Raw genomic sequence first — 16,260 nt, 5'->3', positions numbered from 1 at the left:
TGGTATCAGACACCATGTTATCAGTGCTGTATACTGATCCTTCTATGAGTTCTGGTATCAGACACCATGTTATCAGTGCTGTATACTGATCCTTCTATGAGTTCTGGTATCAGACACCATGTTATCAGTGCTGTATACTGATCCCTCTATGAGTTCTGGTATCAGACACCATGTTATCAGTGCTGTATACTGATCCTTCTGTGTATCGCTATATTATCAGATGCTATATACTGTATATCTGTGGTGACATGGATGTACTCCTGCACTTGCTTGGCTGAATCTGGCACAGAGTGGAGCTATTCCTCCTGTGACAGAAGTGGGTCTCGGGGCCCATGTCCATCCTGTGCGATGTGGACGTAGCAATTACACATGCGCCATCTCGCTACAAAGTAAGAAGAGGATACCGACTATAGAAGAATAGCGAATATGTGCTGATCACGTGTGACCTGAAGGAACTATAGGACTTGTCCATGGGCAACCAGGTAGGCAAAAATCTGTGACATATCCGTATTCAAGGGGTGCAATTTTGGTAGTTGATTACAATTGACAACTTTATTTATTTTAGGATTTAAAAGGGCTGTCCACTAGTTGGATAACCCCTTCTCCTTCCTCAAGCTTGGCTTCGTTAAAATAAAAGAACGCACACTCCCTTCCAATGCCGGCTCCGTTCCAGCAGTGTCAGAACTCACGTTCCTGGGGCTCACGTGAGGTTGTTATGACACGTGAGCCCTGCACCGAATCAGTGCTGGCATCACCATCCCCTCCTTTGGACGTATTGAACATCAACAGGAAGTCAGGTTTAGTGTTTTGTTTTTTTCTTAATAACAAAACCTGATCTATTATATAATATTACACCCAAAATAAAACTTCACCCAGAAGAGTGGGAACTGGTCACATGACAGGACCCATCCCCAGAGTGGTGGGACTGCAGGTCACATGACAGGACCCATCCTGCACTGAGAGTCAGGACTCTGGCGGTCACATGCCCGCACTCCTCCTCATTCACCACTCGTCACTTGTTCACCTTCTCCCGGTACTTGCTGTGTGAAGCTCTGAATGACCGGCTCCTCTAGTCTGGAGTCTGCCACTGATTGCTCAGTGTCATTTGTGTCGCTGTCCTCTGCTGCGTCATCATCCTCCATGTTCCACCGGGTGAGGATCAGATCCGAAGACCCCACAGCTGCCTCCTCTAGACCTCTTGATGGAAGTCCTGGGTCCAGAGTCCAAGATCCCATGTCCCGAAGCAGTCGATCCAACTGCTCCTTCTGCTTCTCCTCCGCAGCTTGGTAGAGGCACTCGACTCAGGCCAGAACGTCATCTCATACTCTGCTGCCTCCGATACCTTCACAAAGAAGTCAACCATCCCAGCGCCCGTCACAGCGGAGACCCCGACCACCAGCAGGTTGTTGTAGAACTCATCCAGGACCATGCTCATGGAGCGGTTCAGATTACTGACGTACGACGTCTCCAAGTTCAGTGCGTCCTGGAAACTCTCAAAATCCTGCATCCACTCAACTGCAAAACTGTGATCGATGACGTCCACCTTGTTAATGACGACGTTGAACGGCAGCTTGGTCTTGTACATGATGTGACGAACAGCCCACGGCCGTTCGTCCACTTACGGAGGCGACTAACGGGGGTCCCGCTGCCACCAAAACGCGACGGACAGCGGACCCTGTGTCACCACTATGTCACAGTCCCACCACTGACACGGGTGTATCAGCGGACGGAGGGACGAGACACACTGCCGGCACACGGCTATCACAGGCACCGTTGGGGCTTATCTTAGTTATCCCACCACTGGCACCATGTGACCAAAAATATCCAGCAAGCTAATCTCGCTCTACAATTTGCCGCAGGGGGAGTTTAATTTGGATGCACCACCACTGCTATCAATCTTCCAAGTACTGCGGGGATTTATGTATATCCCACTTTCTCAGTTCCACTTTGGAACTCGCAGCTCTCCGGCGCCCCCCTTACCCTCAGGTCAGTCAGGGAACTGCACCTAGGATAATTGGTCGCCGGACGGGCTGCCTGTTGTGAACCGGCAATTAGGCTTCTGCAGTAAGGGAATTATCAATGCTGTGGTCGCAGACCCTTATTCAGCAATATAAGACCCTTCTGGACTGCCAGCAAGCCGCAATAGCCGTGCACAACGCGCTGCCACCAGTCACGGTTACTTAATTCACAGTGTTAAATTAAGAGGGTCCGTGGCAAACCCCTTGAATTAGTAGCGATTATCTAACAAAGGCGTATAGTTCGATTCTTAGAGCATGGAGACAGATCTAAATAACTAATTTCATTTATTTTCCGAAAGAGGACAGTGATTACAGATAAAAGTTGCTATAAAATTGAGACATAAAATATGTACAGTACAGGTATAAAATAAAAGTGGAGAAAACAAAGAGATTACACTCACAGTTCCATATTGTTGTTAGGCATCCCATGTGGCTTTACGGGGGGTGGAGGCGGAGCTGCGCGTCTCCACTCATCTGAGTTCTTGTCAGCCCGGACTCTGCAGCTGTTCTGAGCTGGTTCTGCCAGGGAATGCCTTATAGACTTTCCTATGTGACATCACAGAGAGGTGCATTCTGGGTTGATCCCACCTCTCTTATCCAAGTTATGTTTTGGCTACAAAACTTAGAATAGCTATAATTTTATGGGAGAAGCTGGTATGGACTCATCAGTGGTATCATGTTTCCCAGCGTAATGAGCCTATCAAGAAAACATCAAACATCTATGCGATATGACCATCCATTTGGGCGGAAATCCTATCTCATGTTCTGGACAGGGTAGAACTTCGAAAGATACGCGGTATCGAAGCTGGGACCACTCAGGTTACAAAAATATGATTTCCATATCTCTACTTGGTACGGTTTTCGCAGGGCAGGCTCTTAAAGGGTTACTTCTAACCTTTATTTCAAACAAAGAGTTTTCCTTTCCCGCACTTTTTTTTCCCTCTTTCAGCTGAGGCTGAGAGAAGCCAAACGGGGTGACAGGAAATTGGTTTATGGCACTCGGGGGAAGGGAAGCTGCTGTAGTGTGCAATGTAACTGAGACACTGGCAGGCAGCTTCTCAAAGAAAATGGAGGATTTGTTAGCACATTGCAACAGAAAACATATCTTGCAGACATTGTACATCACACCTCCCCCCTTAAGAGGGCGCTAAGGAGGCATTACCTCTCGGTAATCGGCCATGCGCACCTCAGCGGGTTCGCCCCGGCGGGACAACCCATCGGCATTGCCGTTTTCACTACCCTTCCTGTGTTTTACAGTAAAATTGTACTGTTGAAGGGCAAGGCTCCAGCGGAGCAATCTTCCATTGGTTCCGGACACTGTGTGCAACCAGCTCAGAGGCTTGTGGTCAGTTACCACCGTGAAGGCACGCCCGTACAGGTAGGGCTGCAAACGCTGCAGTGCCCACACCATGGCCAGACACTCCTTCTCGATGGTCGAGTATGCCACTTCTCTCGGCAAAAGTTTCCGGCTCAGATACAACACGGGGTGCTCTTGGTCCCCCGAATCGACCTGGCTAAGCACAGCATCGAGGCCAAACTCGCTGGCGTCGGTCTGTACCAGAAACGGGCGACTGCTGTCGACTGCTCTCAACACTGGAGAGTTGCACAGGGCTGCTTTCAAAGCTTGGAAAGCCGCCTCACAATCATCTGTCCAGTTGACTGTTTGGGGTAGCCTCTGCTTGGTGAGGTCAGTCAAGGGTTTGGCAAGGGCGCTATAGTCCTGTACGAACCGCCTATAGTACCCTGCAGTGCCCAAGAAGGACTTCACCTGCTTCTTGGTCCTGGGGGTGGGCCAGGACACGATTGCGTCCACTTTTTCTGGCTCCGGACTCATGGAACCCCCGCCTACCCGGTGCCCCAGGTAGTGGACCATGTGCATGCCTATCTGGCACTTCCCCGGCTTGATGGTCAGGCCTGCCTGGTGAAGACGCTTGAGCACCTCCTGGAGGTGCTGAAGGTGTTCCTCCCAGGTGGAACTGAAGACGGCAATATCGTCTAAGTACGCCACCGCGTACTCCTCCAGTCCCCGAAGCAGGTGGTTGACCATCCGCTGGAAAGTGGCTGGGGCATTCTTCATGCCGAAGGGCATGACCGTGGACTCGTACAGTCCAAAGGGGGTGATAAAGGCGGATTTCTCCTGCGCCTCAGGGCTCAGGGGAATCTGCCAGTATCCCCGACTCAAATCCATGATGGATATGTAGTTGGCGTTTGTCAACCGCTCGAGCAGATCCTCGATGCGCGGCATCGGGTGGGCATCAGAGGTTGTGATGGCGTTGAGCCCCCTGTAGTCCACGCAGAACCGGGTGGTTCGATCCTTTTTAGGCACGAGGACTACAGGTGAAGCACACGCGCTTTTTGACCGTCGAATCACCCCCAGCCTTAACATCTCATCGATCTCTTGGCGCATGACTTGTTGCACCGTTTCAGAGATCCGATAAGGTGTTCGCCGTAATGGGGCGTGATTCCCGGTGTCCACGTCATGAACCGCTAACTCCGTCCTCCCAGGACGGTTGGTGAACACGGGCCGGAAGAGTTCCAGGGTGGCCATCAACTGCAACCGCTGGGATATGGTTAGCGAACCACTTATCTCCATGTCCTCAATGGACCCATCGGCCTTGGCCTGGGCCAGCATGTCCAGGAGGGGATCTTCCTCCCCATCCTCTGGCAGATTGCAGACCGGTAGGACGCAAGCTTCACGTTCGTAGTGCGCCTTCAGCATGTTGACGTGAAAGGCCTTGCGCCTACCCCGAGCATGGTCAAGCGTGACTACGTAGGTGACCGGGTTGAGCTGTTGGTGGACGACGTACGGGCCTTCCCAGGCTGCCTGAAGCTTATCCATTGGTACAGGGACCAGCGCCCACACCTTTTGACCCACCTGGTAGGTCCGCTCCCGGGCGTTCTGGTCGTACCAGCGCTTCTGGTCTGCCTGAGCCTGCGTCATGTTGTCATGCACCAACTGCGTCAAGGTCTGCATCTTGTCACGGAAGCGCATGACATAATCCACGATGGACACTTCTGTGGGGTTTGGCTCATCTTCCCAGGCTTCTCTTATCAACCCAAGGGGTCCCCGGACTCGCCTGCCATACAGGAGCTCGAAGGGGGAGAACCCGGTCGAGGCCTGCGGAACTTCTCTGTAAGCGAACAGCAGGTGTGGGAGGTACCGCTCCCAGTCGCGCCCTTGGGTCTCAACCAGTATGCGGAGCATCTGTTTGAGGGTACCGTTGAAACGTTCACACAAACCATTAGTCTGTGGGTGATACGGACTCGATACCAGCTGCGTCACCTGCATTTTCTCACAGAGAGCCTCCATTAGGCGAGACATGAATTGGGGCCCTTGATCGGTAAGCATCTCCCTGGGAAATCCTACTCTTGAAAAGATGGTCACCAGTGCGTCAGCCACCTTATCTGCCCTGGTTGAAGACAGAGCTACTGCCTCTGGGTACCGGGTAGCGTAGTCTACCACGGTGAGAATGTATCGCTTTCCGGAGCTGCTGGGGACGGACAGCGGTCCTACAATGTCCACCGCGATTCTCTGGAAAGGCTCCTCTATCACCGGCAAAGGAATAAGGGGAGCCTTAAGAGCAGGCCCCGCCTTACCCACTTTTTGACAGGTGGCGCAGGAGCGGCAGTAGTGTGTTACATCTGTCCCCATCTTGGGCCAATAGAAGTGTTGAGACAGCCGTGCCTTTGTTTTGCTGATCCCCAAGTGTCCAGCGAGTGGAATCTCATGGGCAATCTGCAACAACTCGGTTCTGAACTGATAGGGGACGACCAGCTGTCTTTCCCTCAACCACTCCTTTTTAGGATCTCCGGGTACTGTCTCCCGGTACAACCTTCCTCGTTCCCAGAACACCCTCTTCTTATCAGACTTGGAGGTGGGCGTCTCGGCGAGACCTCTCAATTTCTCCAGGCTGGCATCTGAGTGCAGAGCAGCCTGGAACTCCATGCTGGAGGCTGCCAGAAGTGACGTCAGGGTCCCCTCTTTACTGGGACCCTATGGAACCGGCTCTGGGTTCACCTCTGGTTCAGTCTCTCCTGTAGCAGCAGAGGGTCCAGAAGACAGTGCGTTACCTGCGATCTGGGCACTCTGACTGCGTGTGACAGCTGCTATGTATGCTGTCTCCCTGGGGACTTCTACAGACCCACCAGCCGGTGCTGGCTTGGGCTCTACCTCCCCATCCACCCCGAACACTTCAGGAGCAGTGCTACTTATGGGCCAGTTACCTTCCTCGGTGGCACTGGTCAGCTGCATGGCATTACCTTCCTCATGGTCCCCATGCACCTCCCCATTTCCTTGAGCACCGTTGCTTACTCCTGCCAGGGGTTCCTCAGCCGTCTCACTCCGCAGAGTGACGGGGCTGAGCACTTCGGTACCTGTGGACACATCTACCGCTTCAAAGAAAGGGTTAACGGGTTCAGTCGGCACAGATACATCAACATCATCATCATCCTTCCTAGGAGAAGAATGGTTATCAGTTTGCTTTGGTACATTCACATCAGCATCAGCATCATACCTGGGGAAGGAATGGTTGTTAGTTGCATCATTACTCATCAAGGCATTAGCAGGTAACACATTCAGTTTCCCCTCAACAAACTCTTCATCATCAGGGTTAACGTTACCCTTATTATCAGTTTGGGGAAGGGTGTCAGGGACGTAGTATGCAACCATCCGCCCCAAGTCAGTCCCCAATAAAACATCAGTGGGCAGGTTTTCAGACACTCCCACCTCCCTCAACCCGCTCCCGGCACCCCAGTCAAGAAAAACTCGTGCCACTGGCAAGGGACAACGGGTGCCTCCAATCCCGGTGACAGTCAGGGTTTTCCCCTCAACAAACTCTTCAGGGGCCGCCAGTCCAGGACGGATGAGGGTTCGTTCAGCCCCGGTGTCCTTGAGGCCTGTAGCAAGACGGGCCCCCACCTGAACAGGTTGAACGTTGTCGTCAGCCCTCCCAACCACACCTCCCACCAAAAGAACAGAGGCGTTGGGCCCGGGGGCCTTGGCTGGGGGGGTTCTTCGGCCTGTTCGGACAGGCGTAAAAGAAGTGACCAGGCCGCTGGCAGTGGTGACACACGCGACTGTCAGTAGCCGGCCTGTTGTTGGCAACAGGGACAGGGCCTCCGGAGGGACGGATAGCTGGGGCATTGGGGTTGGTTGCTGGCTTACCCCCTTTCCAGCTGGTGGCGACTGGCCTCCGCGTCTCGGGCTTCCGGTTGGCCTCGTAGTTGTCGGCGATCTGCGCCGCTTTGTCCGCGTTCGTTGGTTCGCGGTCCAGGATGAACTGTCGGACCTCAGCTGGGCAGAGATGCAGGAACTGGTCTTTGATCATCAGGTCCCGTAGCTGCTCAAAGGTTTCAACGGACAGTCCATGGATCCACTGGTCAAAGTGGGTCCTGAGTCCTTGCACCACATCACGGTAGCTATCGTGTGGGCCACGTTGGAGGTGCCGGAACTTCTTTCGGTATACCTCAGGTGTCAGCCGGTATTTGGCGATCAGCGCCTGCTTTATGGCGTCACAGTCGTCATCGGCTTCTGGCGGAAGAGAAGCAAGTGCCTCCAGGGCTTTGCCTTTTAGCCCTGGGGTCAAGTACCTTGCCCATTGGTCTCTAGGCAGCTGGTACTGTCTGCAGGCTTTCTCAAAGGCTCGCAGAAACGTGTCCAAGTCCCCGTCTTTTTCCATCATGGGAAAATGCTCTAGCCGGGGTTTAGGAGTCTGGACGCTGCTGGGCTCACCGCTTCGGGCTGTGGGGGCATGCCCACCTTGTCGGAGCATCTCCAGCTCATGTGCCCTCTGAGCTTCTGCTTGGCGCTCAGCTCTCTCAGCCTGGGCTTGACGCTCACGTTCGGCTCTCTCAGCCTCCTGCTCGGCTCGCTGCTCTGCTCTCTCTCGAGCTTGCTGAATCAGCGCCAGATGTCCATCGCGGTCTTCGGCAGGGAGTGCGTCCAAGGCCACTTGCAGGTAGGGGTCCAGCGTGCTCTGGTTGAATGTGGGGCCCGCGCTCATGAGTGGAGCCTCTGCTGCAGCCCCATTGCCACTTGGGCCAACTTCTGCGCTCGCTGGATTCTGGTCATTGTCCAGCTGCACTAGAGCCGCGATCATTTGAGCTCTGTTTTTGTTTGTGGCGTCAAGGCCTTCGTACGTGCATAACCCAGCAAGAACTTCCTTTGTCTGCCGGTTGTACCAAGGTTCTCCTTTTGCCGCCATGGTTGCCAAATAAAAGATAGAAAAAGAAAAACGAAGAAACGGGAGGGGGATACTTGCAAGTACACACTAATGTCTCAGGACTAGTAACCACTGAGTCTGTTCTCCAAAACCTATGATGCAGGATTCCCGCAGGAACTGTGCAGGTTTTTAGTGAGAGGAATGATTGCTCAAACCAAATCACTAATGCTCTAGGATTATCCCACCGCTCTGCCACCAATATGTGACGAACAGCCCACGGCCGTTCGTCCACTTACGGAGGCGACTAACGGGGGTCCCGCTGCCACCAAAACGCGACGGACAGCGGACCCTGTGTCACCACTATGTCACAGTCCCACCACTGACACGGGTGTATCAGCGGACGGAGGGACGAGACACACTGCCGGCACACGGCTATCACAGGCACCGTTGGGGCTTATCTTAGTTATCCCACCACTGGCACCATGTGACCAAAAATATCCAGCAAGCTAATCTCGCTCTACAACTTGCCGCAGGGGGAGTTTAATTTGGATGCCCCACCACTGCTATCAATCTTCCAAGTACTGCGGGGATTTATGTATATCCCACTTTCTCAGTTCCACTTTGGAACTTGCAGCTCTCCGGCACCCCCCTTACCCTCAGGTCAGTCAGGGAACTGCACCTAGGATAATTGGTCGCCGGACGGGCTGCCTGTTGTGAACCGGCAATTAGGCTTCTGCAGTAAGGGAATTATCAATGCTGTGGCCGCAGACCCTTATTCAGCAATATAAGACCCTTCTGGACTGCCAGCAAGCCGCAATAGCCGTGCACAACGCGCTGCCACCAGTCACAGTTACTTAATTCACAGTGTTAAATTAAGAGGGTCCGTGGCAAACCCCTTGAATTAGTAGCGATTATCTAACAAAGGCGTATAGTTCGATTCTTAGAGCATGGAGACAGATCTAAATAATTATTTCATTTATTTTCCGAAAGAGGACAGTGATTACAGATAAAAGTTGCTATAAAATTGAGACATAAAACATGTACAGTACAGGTATAAAATAAAAGTGGAGAAAACAAAGAGATTACACTCACAGTTCCATATTGTTGTTAGGCATACCATGTGGCTTTACGGGGGGTGGAGGCGGAGCTGCGCATCTCCACTCATCTGTGTTCTTGTCAGCACGGACTCTGCAGCTGTTCTGAGCTGGTTCTGCCAGGGAATGCCTTATAGACTTTCCTATGTGACATCACAGAGAGGTGCATTCTGGGTTGATCCCACCTCTCTTATCCAAGTTATGTTTTGGCTACAAAACTTAGAATAGCTATAATTTTATGGGAGAAGCTGGTATGGACTCATCAGTGGTATCATGTTTCCCAGCGTAATGAGCCTATCAAGAAAACATCAAACATCTATGCGATATGACGGTCCATTTGGGCGGAAATCCTATCTCAGGTTCTGGACAAGGTAGAACTTCGAAAGATACGCGGTATCGAAGCTGGGACCGCTCAGGTTACAAAAATATGATTTCCATATCTCTACTTGGTACGGTTTTCGCAGGGCAGGCTCTTAAAGGGTTACCTCTAACCTTTATTTCAAACAAAGAGTTTTCCTTTCCCGCACTTTTTTTCCCTCTTTCAGCTGAGGCTGAGAGAAGCCAAATGGGGTGACAGGAAATTGGTTTATGGCACTCGTGGGAAGGGAAGCTGCTGTAGTGTGCAATGTAACTGAGACACTGGCAGGCAGCTTCTCAAAGAAAATGGAGGATTTGTTAGCACATTGCAACAGAAAACATATCTTGCAGACATTGTACATCACACATGATGCTGCAGGCGTACAGCATGTTGGACATGAAGGTAACAGGGCTGGCACTGCGGGACGTGTCCATGACCACCACCGATGGGAAAAGAGACATCAGCGCCTCAGTGATGATGGACCCCGAGACTGACCATGTGAACACCTCAATCTGTCCCGGCATGTCTATCAGAACGTACTGACAGTTCTCCTGCCTCTTCTCTATGAACTTCACCACCTGATCAAACCGCGTGGCAAACAGATCAGGGTCATTGGGTCCAAGTCTATATTGCTTCATCACCTCCTTGTACTTAACTGTGTCCCGAATATCTATGTTGGCAGGGAAGGGGATCTCATGGACAGCTGGGTCCAGGTTGATGACGTACGGAGGTCTGTTCTTCTCATGTAAATAGGACATCAATCTCTGCACGAATGTCGTCTTCCCAGAGCCAGCCATCCCCAGCACCACCATACACAGGGGAGCGCCGCGACCTCTGCTGGCCGCAATGTTGCTGCTCCATCCTTTGCCACCACTGCTCCTGTTTTTTCATCTTATGAGTGGACATCTGCCCTCTGAATGTTTGATCTACAGCAAACTTTTGCCCCTGAAGATAATACCACTGAATCTTGTCTGCTGATTGGCAGAATCAGAGGAACTTAGAAGCTAAAAGCATTTGTTAGGCAATATTACATGACTTTCTAAATCTGTGACGTGAAACAAACTCCTAACAATTCAACAGTTCATGACAGGCTTGCATTGTTAGCCATAGCTTGTGAAAAGGGAATGTGGCAATCGTTTTTTTTTTTTTAAATATAAATGGACAATGATGAAAAGCTTATTTATAAAATTAAATGATATATTTTGTTTTTAATATTTAACGCAGCCTCTGGGGGCTCACCCTGCTGTCCGCTCCCTGACCGTGGGAAACTCTGCCTCACTTCGCGCGTTTTTCCCTTGATTTCCGGTTCACCTGTGCCCACTCCTTCCGGGTCATGGTACCTGTCTGGGCCCTTATTCCTTCCCCCGGGTAATATGGGATGCAGCCTCAACAGTTCCGAGCTCAGCTCAGTACAGGTACCCGCAGCTCGGTCTTCCTCCTTACAAGGAGGAAAAATAACTGTGAGGAGCATCCTGTTTGTCCTGGTGGGTTATTTGTGTAATGCCGCCATCCCCCAATATAAATCATAAAAATATTATAGATCACGAAGAGGCTCCATGAAACTGTAAAGTACATACACAGCTCCGGCAAAAATTAACAGACTACCACATCAAAACCCTGTCATGGGCCGCCCATTCTCCAGACCTGAACCCCATTGAAAACCTCCGGAATGTAATCAAGAGGAAGATGGATAGTCAGAAGCCATCACACAAAGAAGAACTGCGCCAGAAGCAGCGTGAGAGACTGGAGGAAAGCAGCCAAGACACATGAAAGCTGGGATTAACAATCATGGTTATTCCACAAAAAATTGATTTCTGAACTCTTCCTGAGTTAAAAAATTAGTATTGTTGTTTCTAAATGATTATGAACTTGTTTTCTTTGCATTATTTGAGGTCTGAAAGCACTGTTTTTTTTTAATTTTGACCATTTCTCCTTTTCAGAAAAAAAAATGATTGCTTGGAGTTTATAGACTAAAAGAGCAATTTGCATTTTACTCAAAAATATAAAGAGAAAAATCAGACAAACAGAACATTTGGAAGTGGTCTCTTAATTTTTGCCAGAGCTGTAGCTCATACACCTCGCAGGTGATTTGTAATATTCTCCTCCTTTACCAGGATTAGCTATGATACAATTAGCCACAGCAGCGGAGGTTCTGCAGCACCTAACACTACTGACTGTACACATAGTGGGACTATTACTTCCAGAACTACAGGCGTTAATTTGTATGGAGAGACCCTCCTCCTTCCTGTGTGAAGATACTCTTCCAATTTCTGTTCCTGCTCTCTTCCACTACAATGGCGTCTGCGGAGCTGAGGGACGAGCTGAACTGCTCCATCTGCCTGAGCCTCTATACAGATCCCGTATCCCTGAGATGTGGACACAACTTCTGCCGCTCGTGTATTGTGAGTGTGCTGGATGCCCAGGAGGCGGCTGGAGGGTATTTCTGTCCTGACTGCAGAGCAGAATATCCGGAGCGTCCGGCCCTGGAGAAGAATCAGAAGCTGAGGAGCATAATGGAGCGTTTCTCATCTACTCAGCCTGGTATGGAGGAGACCAGGATCTTCTGTACTTACTGTACAAAGTCTCCTGTACCGGCTGTGAAATCCTGTCTGCAATGTGAGGCATCTTTTTGTGAAGAGCACCTAAGCAGACACAGTAAGTCACCAGAACATATGTTAGTTGACCACACTGATTCCCTGGAGGAAAGGAAATGCTCCACACACAAGGAGGTGCTGAAATACTACTGTCCTATAGACACCGCCTGTATCTGTGTGTCCTGCTGGGTGGCTGGAGACCACAAAGGCCATGACGTGGAGCTACTGGATGTGGCCTCAGAGAAAAAGGAAATTAAACCTGTCTTTGAGACAATGAAATCCAAAAGAAAAGAAGTTGAAGAAAGAATTCAGAATCTGAAGGATCACGGGACAGAACAGGGAAAGAAATCAGCCGGACTCGGTGTCACAGTCGCTCTCCTGTTTACTGATCTCAGGAAGAAGCTGGATGATCTAGAAAAGAGAATCCAGGGAGAGATTTCCAGACAGAAGGATCAGGTCTTACATTCAGTCTCTGACCTGGTAGAACAGGTGGAGCTTCAAGTGAATAGAAAAAAGTTGATTCAGCTCACCCTTGTAGTGATGTCCACACCGCACATGAGTAGTTCTATCCGAGCAAGGAAGCGTCTCTGCTTGACGTCAGGTACTTGTGAAAAAAGAAGGTTTCCAGCTCCGGAGATAAAATCCAAAATCTTTATTGAAACAAATTAAAAGGTAATAAGCTGCTTGATAACCTGTGTATACTGGAGGAAGGAATGTCCTAGATAACTGGACGCGTTTCGAACACGTGTAGTGCTCTTAGTCCTCAGTTTCCCTGAGGACTAAGAGCACTACACGTGTTCGAAACACGGAGCTTCAAGTGGACAAACTGACCAAGGACATGAATCATCTTGAAGGATTATGTAATCTCACTGATCCACTGACCTTTCTACAAGACGTAAACGCCGGTGACATCAGTGACGGGAGCTGTGAGGTCATCGGTGATGTAAGAGATGCTCCGTGTGTGGATGAAGGTCTAGTCTCACAGATATTACACAGAGGGCTGGGGAGCTTTGCTGATGTTCTGATTAATATGAAGATGAAGAGACAGTTCCCAGCGATGGAGAAATTGGACATTTTACTGGATGTAGACACAGCCCATAATAACATTATTATATCTCAGGATCTCAGATCTGCTTCTTATTCCGCTACATCACAGAACAGACCTGATGGGCCCAAGAGGTTCAGATCCCAACAGGTGTTAAGTTCCCGCAGCTTCTCCTCCGGGAGACATTACTGGGAGGTGGACGTGAGTCAGGCAAAGCAATGGATTATTGGAGTGGCCGGGGAAAGTATGGAGAGGAACGGAAATCAATCTTATATTGGTTATAATGAGAAATCCTGGGGTTTGATGTTCATTAAAAATTTTGGATTCCATCATAACAGTAAATATACACAATTGGCATCAGATTCTCCTGTGCGGGTTGTGGGGATCTATCTGGATTATGAAGCCGGGCATCTGTCCTTGTATCAGGTGTGTGACCCCATCAGACACTTACACACCGTCACTGCCTCCTTCTCTGAGCCGCTCTATGCCGCCTTATATTTATCTGAAGGTTCCATAATCAGAATAAATTCATAATACATAAAGGTGGCCTCTGTAAAGCCATAAAATTAATCTCCACCTTCCATCATCCTTACATATTTACGGTAGATTAAAAACTCTGTGCTACTTTTAATATTTTTCTTTATAGTGGTTCAGTCTTTTTTTTATTTTAATTATACAATCTTACAATTCATCTCTGTAGACAGTATTAAGAGAGAACGTACTACCTGTGGCCAACACTAGAGGGAGCACATTATTATATACGTGGTATGCAAGTGAGCTCCCCCAAGTGGTGGCTGCAGGTAACAAGTATCCAAGTAATTGATGTATTCGCGATTCAGACGTTATCTAAGCGCTGTCTCCTCCCAAGAAGTTTATCCAAAATAATCCGACATATTATACTGCACTCTAATGTATACGTCATATTTACTTTATTTACTTTTTTCATGTATAAAATGAGAATAAAATAAAAAATAAGAATCAGAAACCATGTGGAGCTTTCTCAGATAAAATAAAAAAAATAAACCAGATGAATGTTATAGATTTCTCTTTTCGTATGTTGAATTATATGTATGTTACGGTCTGTGTCAGGCTGCTGGGTTACATGTGGGGGCGTCATCCTGATTATACAGATATCGATTTTGTATTATTCCATTGTTACTTTCTTGTTCACTTTACTTCTAATAAAACAATCCTTCTGAAATTGTCGGCCACTTTCTGGAGACGAATTTGTGCTCTCTACCTGAATGCGCTTAAAAAAGTGACTCAGGCTACTTTCACACTAGCTTTTTTTTGCGCTGCGTTTGGAGCGCACATGAAACGCATGTCAAAAGCGCATGCATACGCTGCGTTTTTTTGTAGCATTATTGTGCGCATTACAACAAAAAATTGCAGCGTTTTTATGCGTTTGCATTTTTTATACGCAATAAACAGGAGAAAAAATCCTTGAAAAATTCTTGCAACACACTCCACCAATGGGACACTAGTGGGCGTGTCTTATGGAAATTCTTTATATAGACCCTGTTTACAGCTGAATTCTTCACATGTGCTTGCATTTGCCTTGAGAAACATGGATCTGCGCTGGAAGAGCTTTTACTTTGACTTGGATCTGGACATGAGGACGGCTCAGGCTTATGCAGTTGCTTGCCATGAACAGAGGGAGAGCGAGAGGCAGCGAAGACGGCAGCGGCGGCGTTTGTGGATACATCCCATTATTGAACTCCGGGAGAGCCGTGGAGCGTACCACACCCTCTACAGCGAGCTCCAGGCAAACCCCGAGAAATTTACGGATTATACCCGGACGACCCAAGAAACCTTTCAGTATTTGCTTGGTCGGGTCAAAGAAGTCATCCGGAGACAGGACACACTTCTTCGGAGTGCGATTACTCCTGAGGAACGGCTCCTGGTCACATTAAGGTAGGTAGTTTTGCTAAACCAATGCCTGTTGATTTTTCTTGCTTGTGACATGTACTCTTCCAAATCTGGCATAATTACAGTTCTACCATGTCGGTAACTACAAGCTGCATTATTTTTTGGATGGCATGTATTGAACCAAAGGCTGCAGAATTTTTTTTTTTTTAATTTAACGTGTTAAAAAAATTATGTATATACAAATATTAATTATTGTTTTTTCATTGTGTCACAGGTTCATGGCTACTGGAGAGACCCTCTCGTCACTGCACTTCCAGTACCGGATTGGAATCTCCATGTTGTCTTGAATTGTACCGGACACCTGCCGGGCACTCTGGAACGTTCTTTGTCCCGAATTCATGCCCCTGCCAACCGCAGAAAAGTGGTTGGACATCGCTGAAAGATTCTGGACTGTCTGCAATTTCCCTAACTGTTTGGGAGTGGTGGATGGGAAACACATCAGGATTATCAAGCCCAAAAGAACTGGCTCTGAGTTCTTTAACTACAAAAAGTACTTTTCTACTGTACTGATGGCCATTGCGGATGCAGACTGTACGTTTATTGCAGTGGACATTGGGGCATTTGGCCGTGGGAATGACTCCCAGGCTTTTAAGACCTCTGACATGGGCAGGAGGTTGTATGGCAACAACTTCAATTTCCCCATGCCACGGCCTCTTCCCAAGGTCCGCCACAGCCATTTGTAATGGTTGGTGATGAAGCGTTCCAGATGTGCCAACACCTCCTCAAACCCTACTCCAGCCGGGACTTGGACCACAACAAAAGAATTTTCAATTACAGGCTGACCAGGGCCGGGAGAACAGTAGAGTGTGCCTTCGGTATACTTGTATCTAGGTGGCGCATTCTTGGCACAGCCATTAATCTGAAACTGGAAACAGTGGATGAGGTGGTCAAGGCCTGTGTTGTTCTGCATAACTTTGTACTTTCTCGAGAGCATCCGAACTTTGATCTTGATGATGTTGCTCCTAATCCATTGCCTGAATTTACACAGCACCCTCTCAGGTCATCCGTTGAAGTTGGCCAAATGAGGGACCAATTTGTGGCATACTTCAACTCAGATGTAG

At 49.1% G+C, this 16,260-nt stretch overlaps 1 protein-coding gene and 1 pseudogene across 1 annotated transcript; one reads left to right on the top strand and one right to left on the bottom strand.

The window, feature by feature from the left end:
* Window positions 1-1,012: 1,012 nt before the first annotated feature.
* LOC141069206 (GPN-loop GTPase 1-like) lies at window positions 1,013-10,465 on the bottom strand (annotated as a pseudogene).
* A 1,231-nt stretch (window positions 10,466-11,696) lies between these two features.
* On the top strand, window positions 11,697-14,298 carry LOC141069205 (E3 ubiquitin-protein ligase TRIM62-like). Its single transcript, XM_073558631.1, has 2 exons — window positions 11,697-12,705; window positions 13,010-14,298. The coding sequence occupies exons 1-2, from the start codon at window positions 11,926-11,928 to the stop codon at window positions 13,802-13,804; spliced, it is 1,575 nt and encodes a 524-aa protein (XP_073414732.1). The 5' UTR covers window positions 11,697-11,925; the 3' UTR covers window positions 13,805-14,298.
* Window positions 14,299-16,260: the final 1,962 nt, after the last annotated feature.

The sequence above is a fragment of the Dendrobates tinctorius genome, unplaced genomic scaffold (assembly GCF_039654945.1).
Source record: "Dendrobates tinctorius isolate UK_male_01 unplaced genomic scaffold, ASM3965494v1 ptg000257l, whole genome shotgun sequence".
NCBI lineage: Eukaryota > Metazoa > Chordata > Amphibia > Anura > Dendrobatidae > Dendrobates > Dendrobates tinctorius.
The sequence above is the reverse complement of the archived record's forward strand: the minus strand, read 5'-3'. Positions and strand labels throughout refer to the sequence as shown.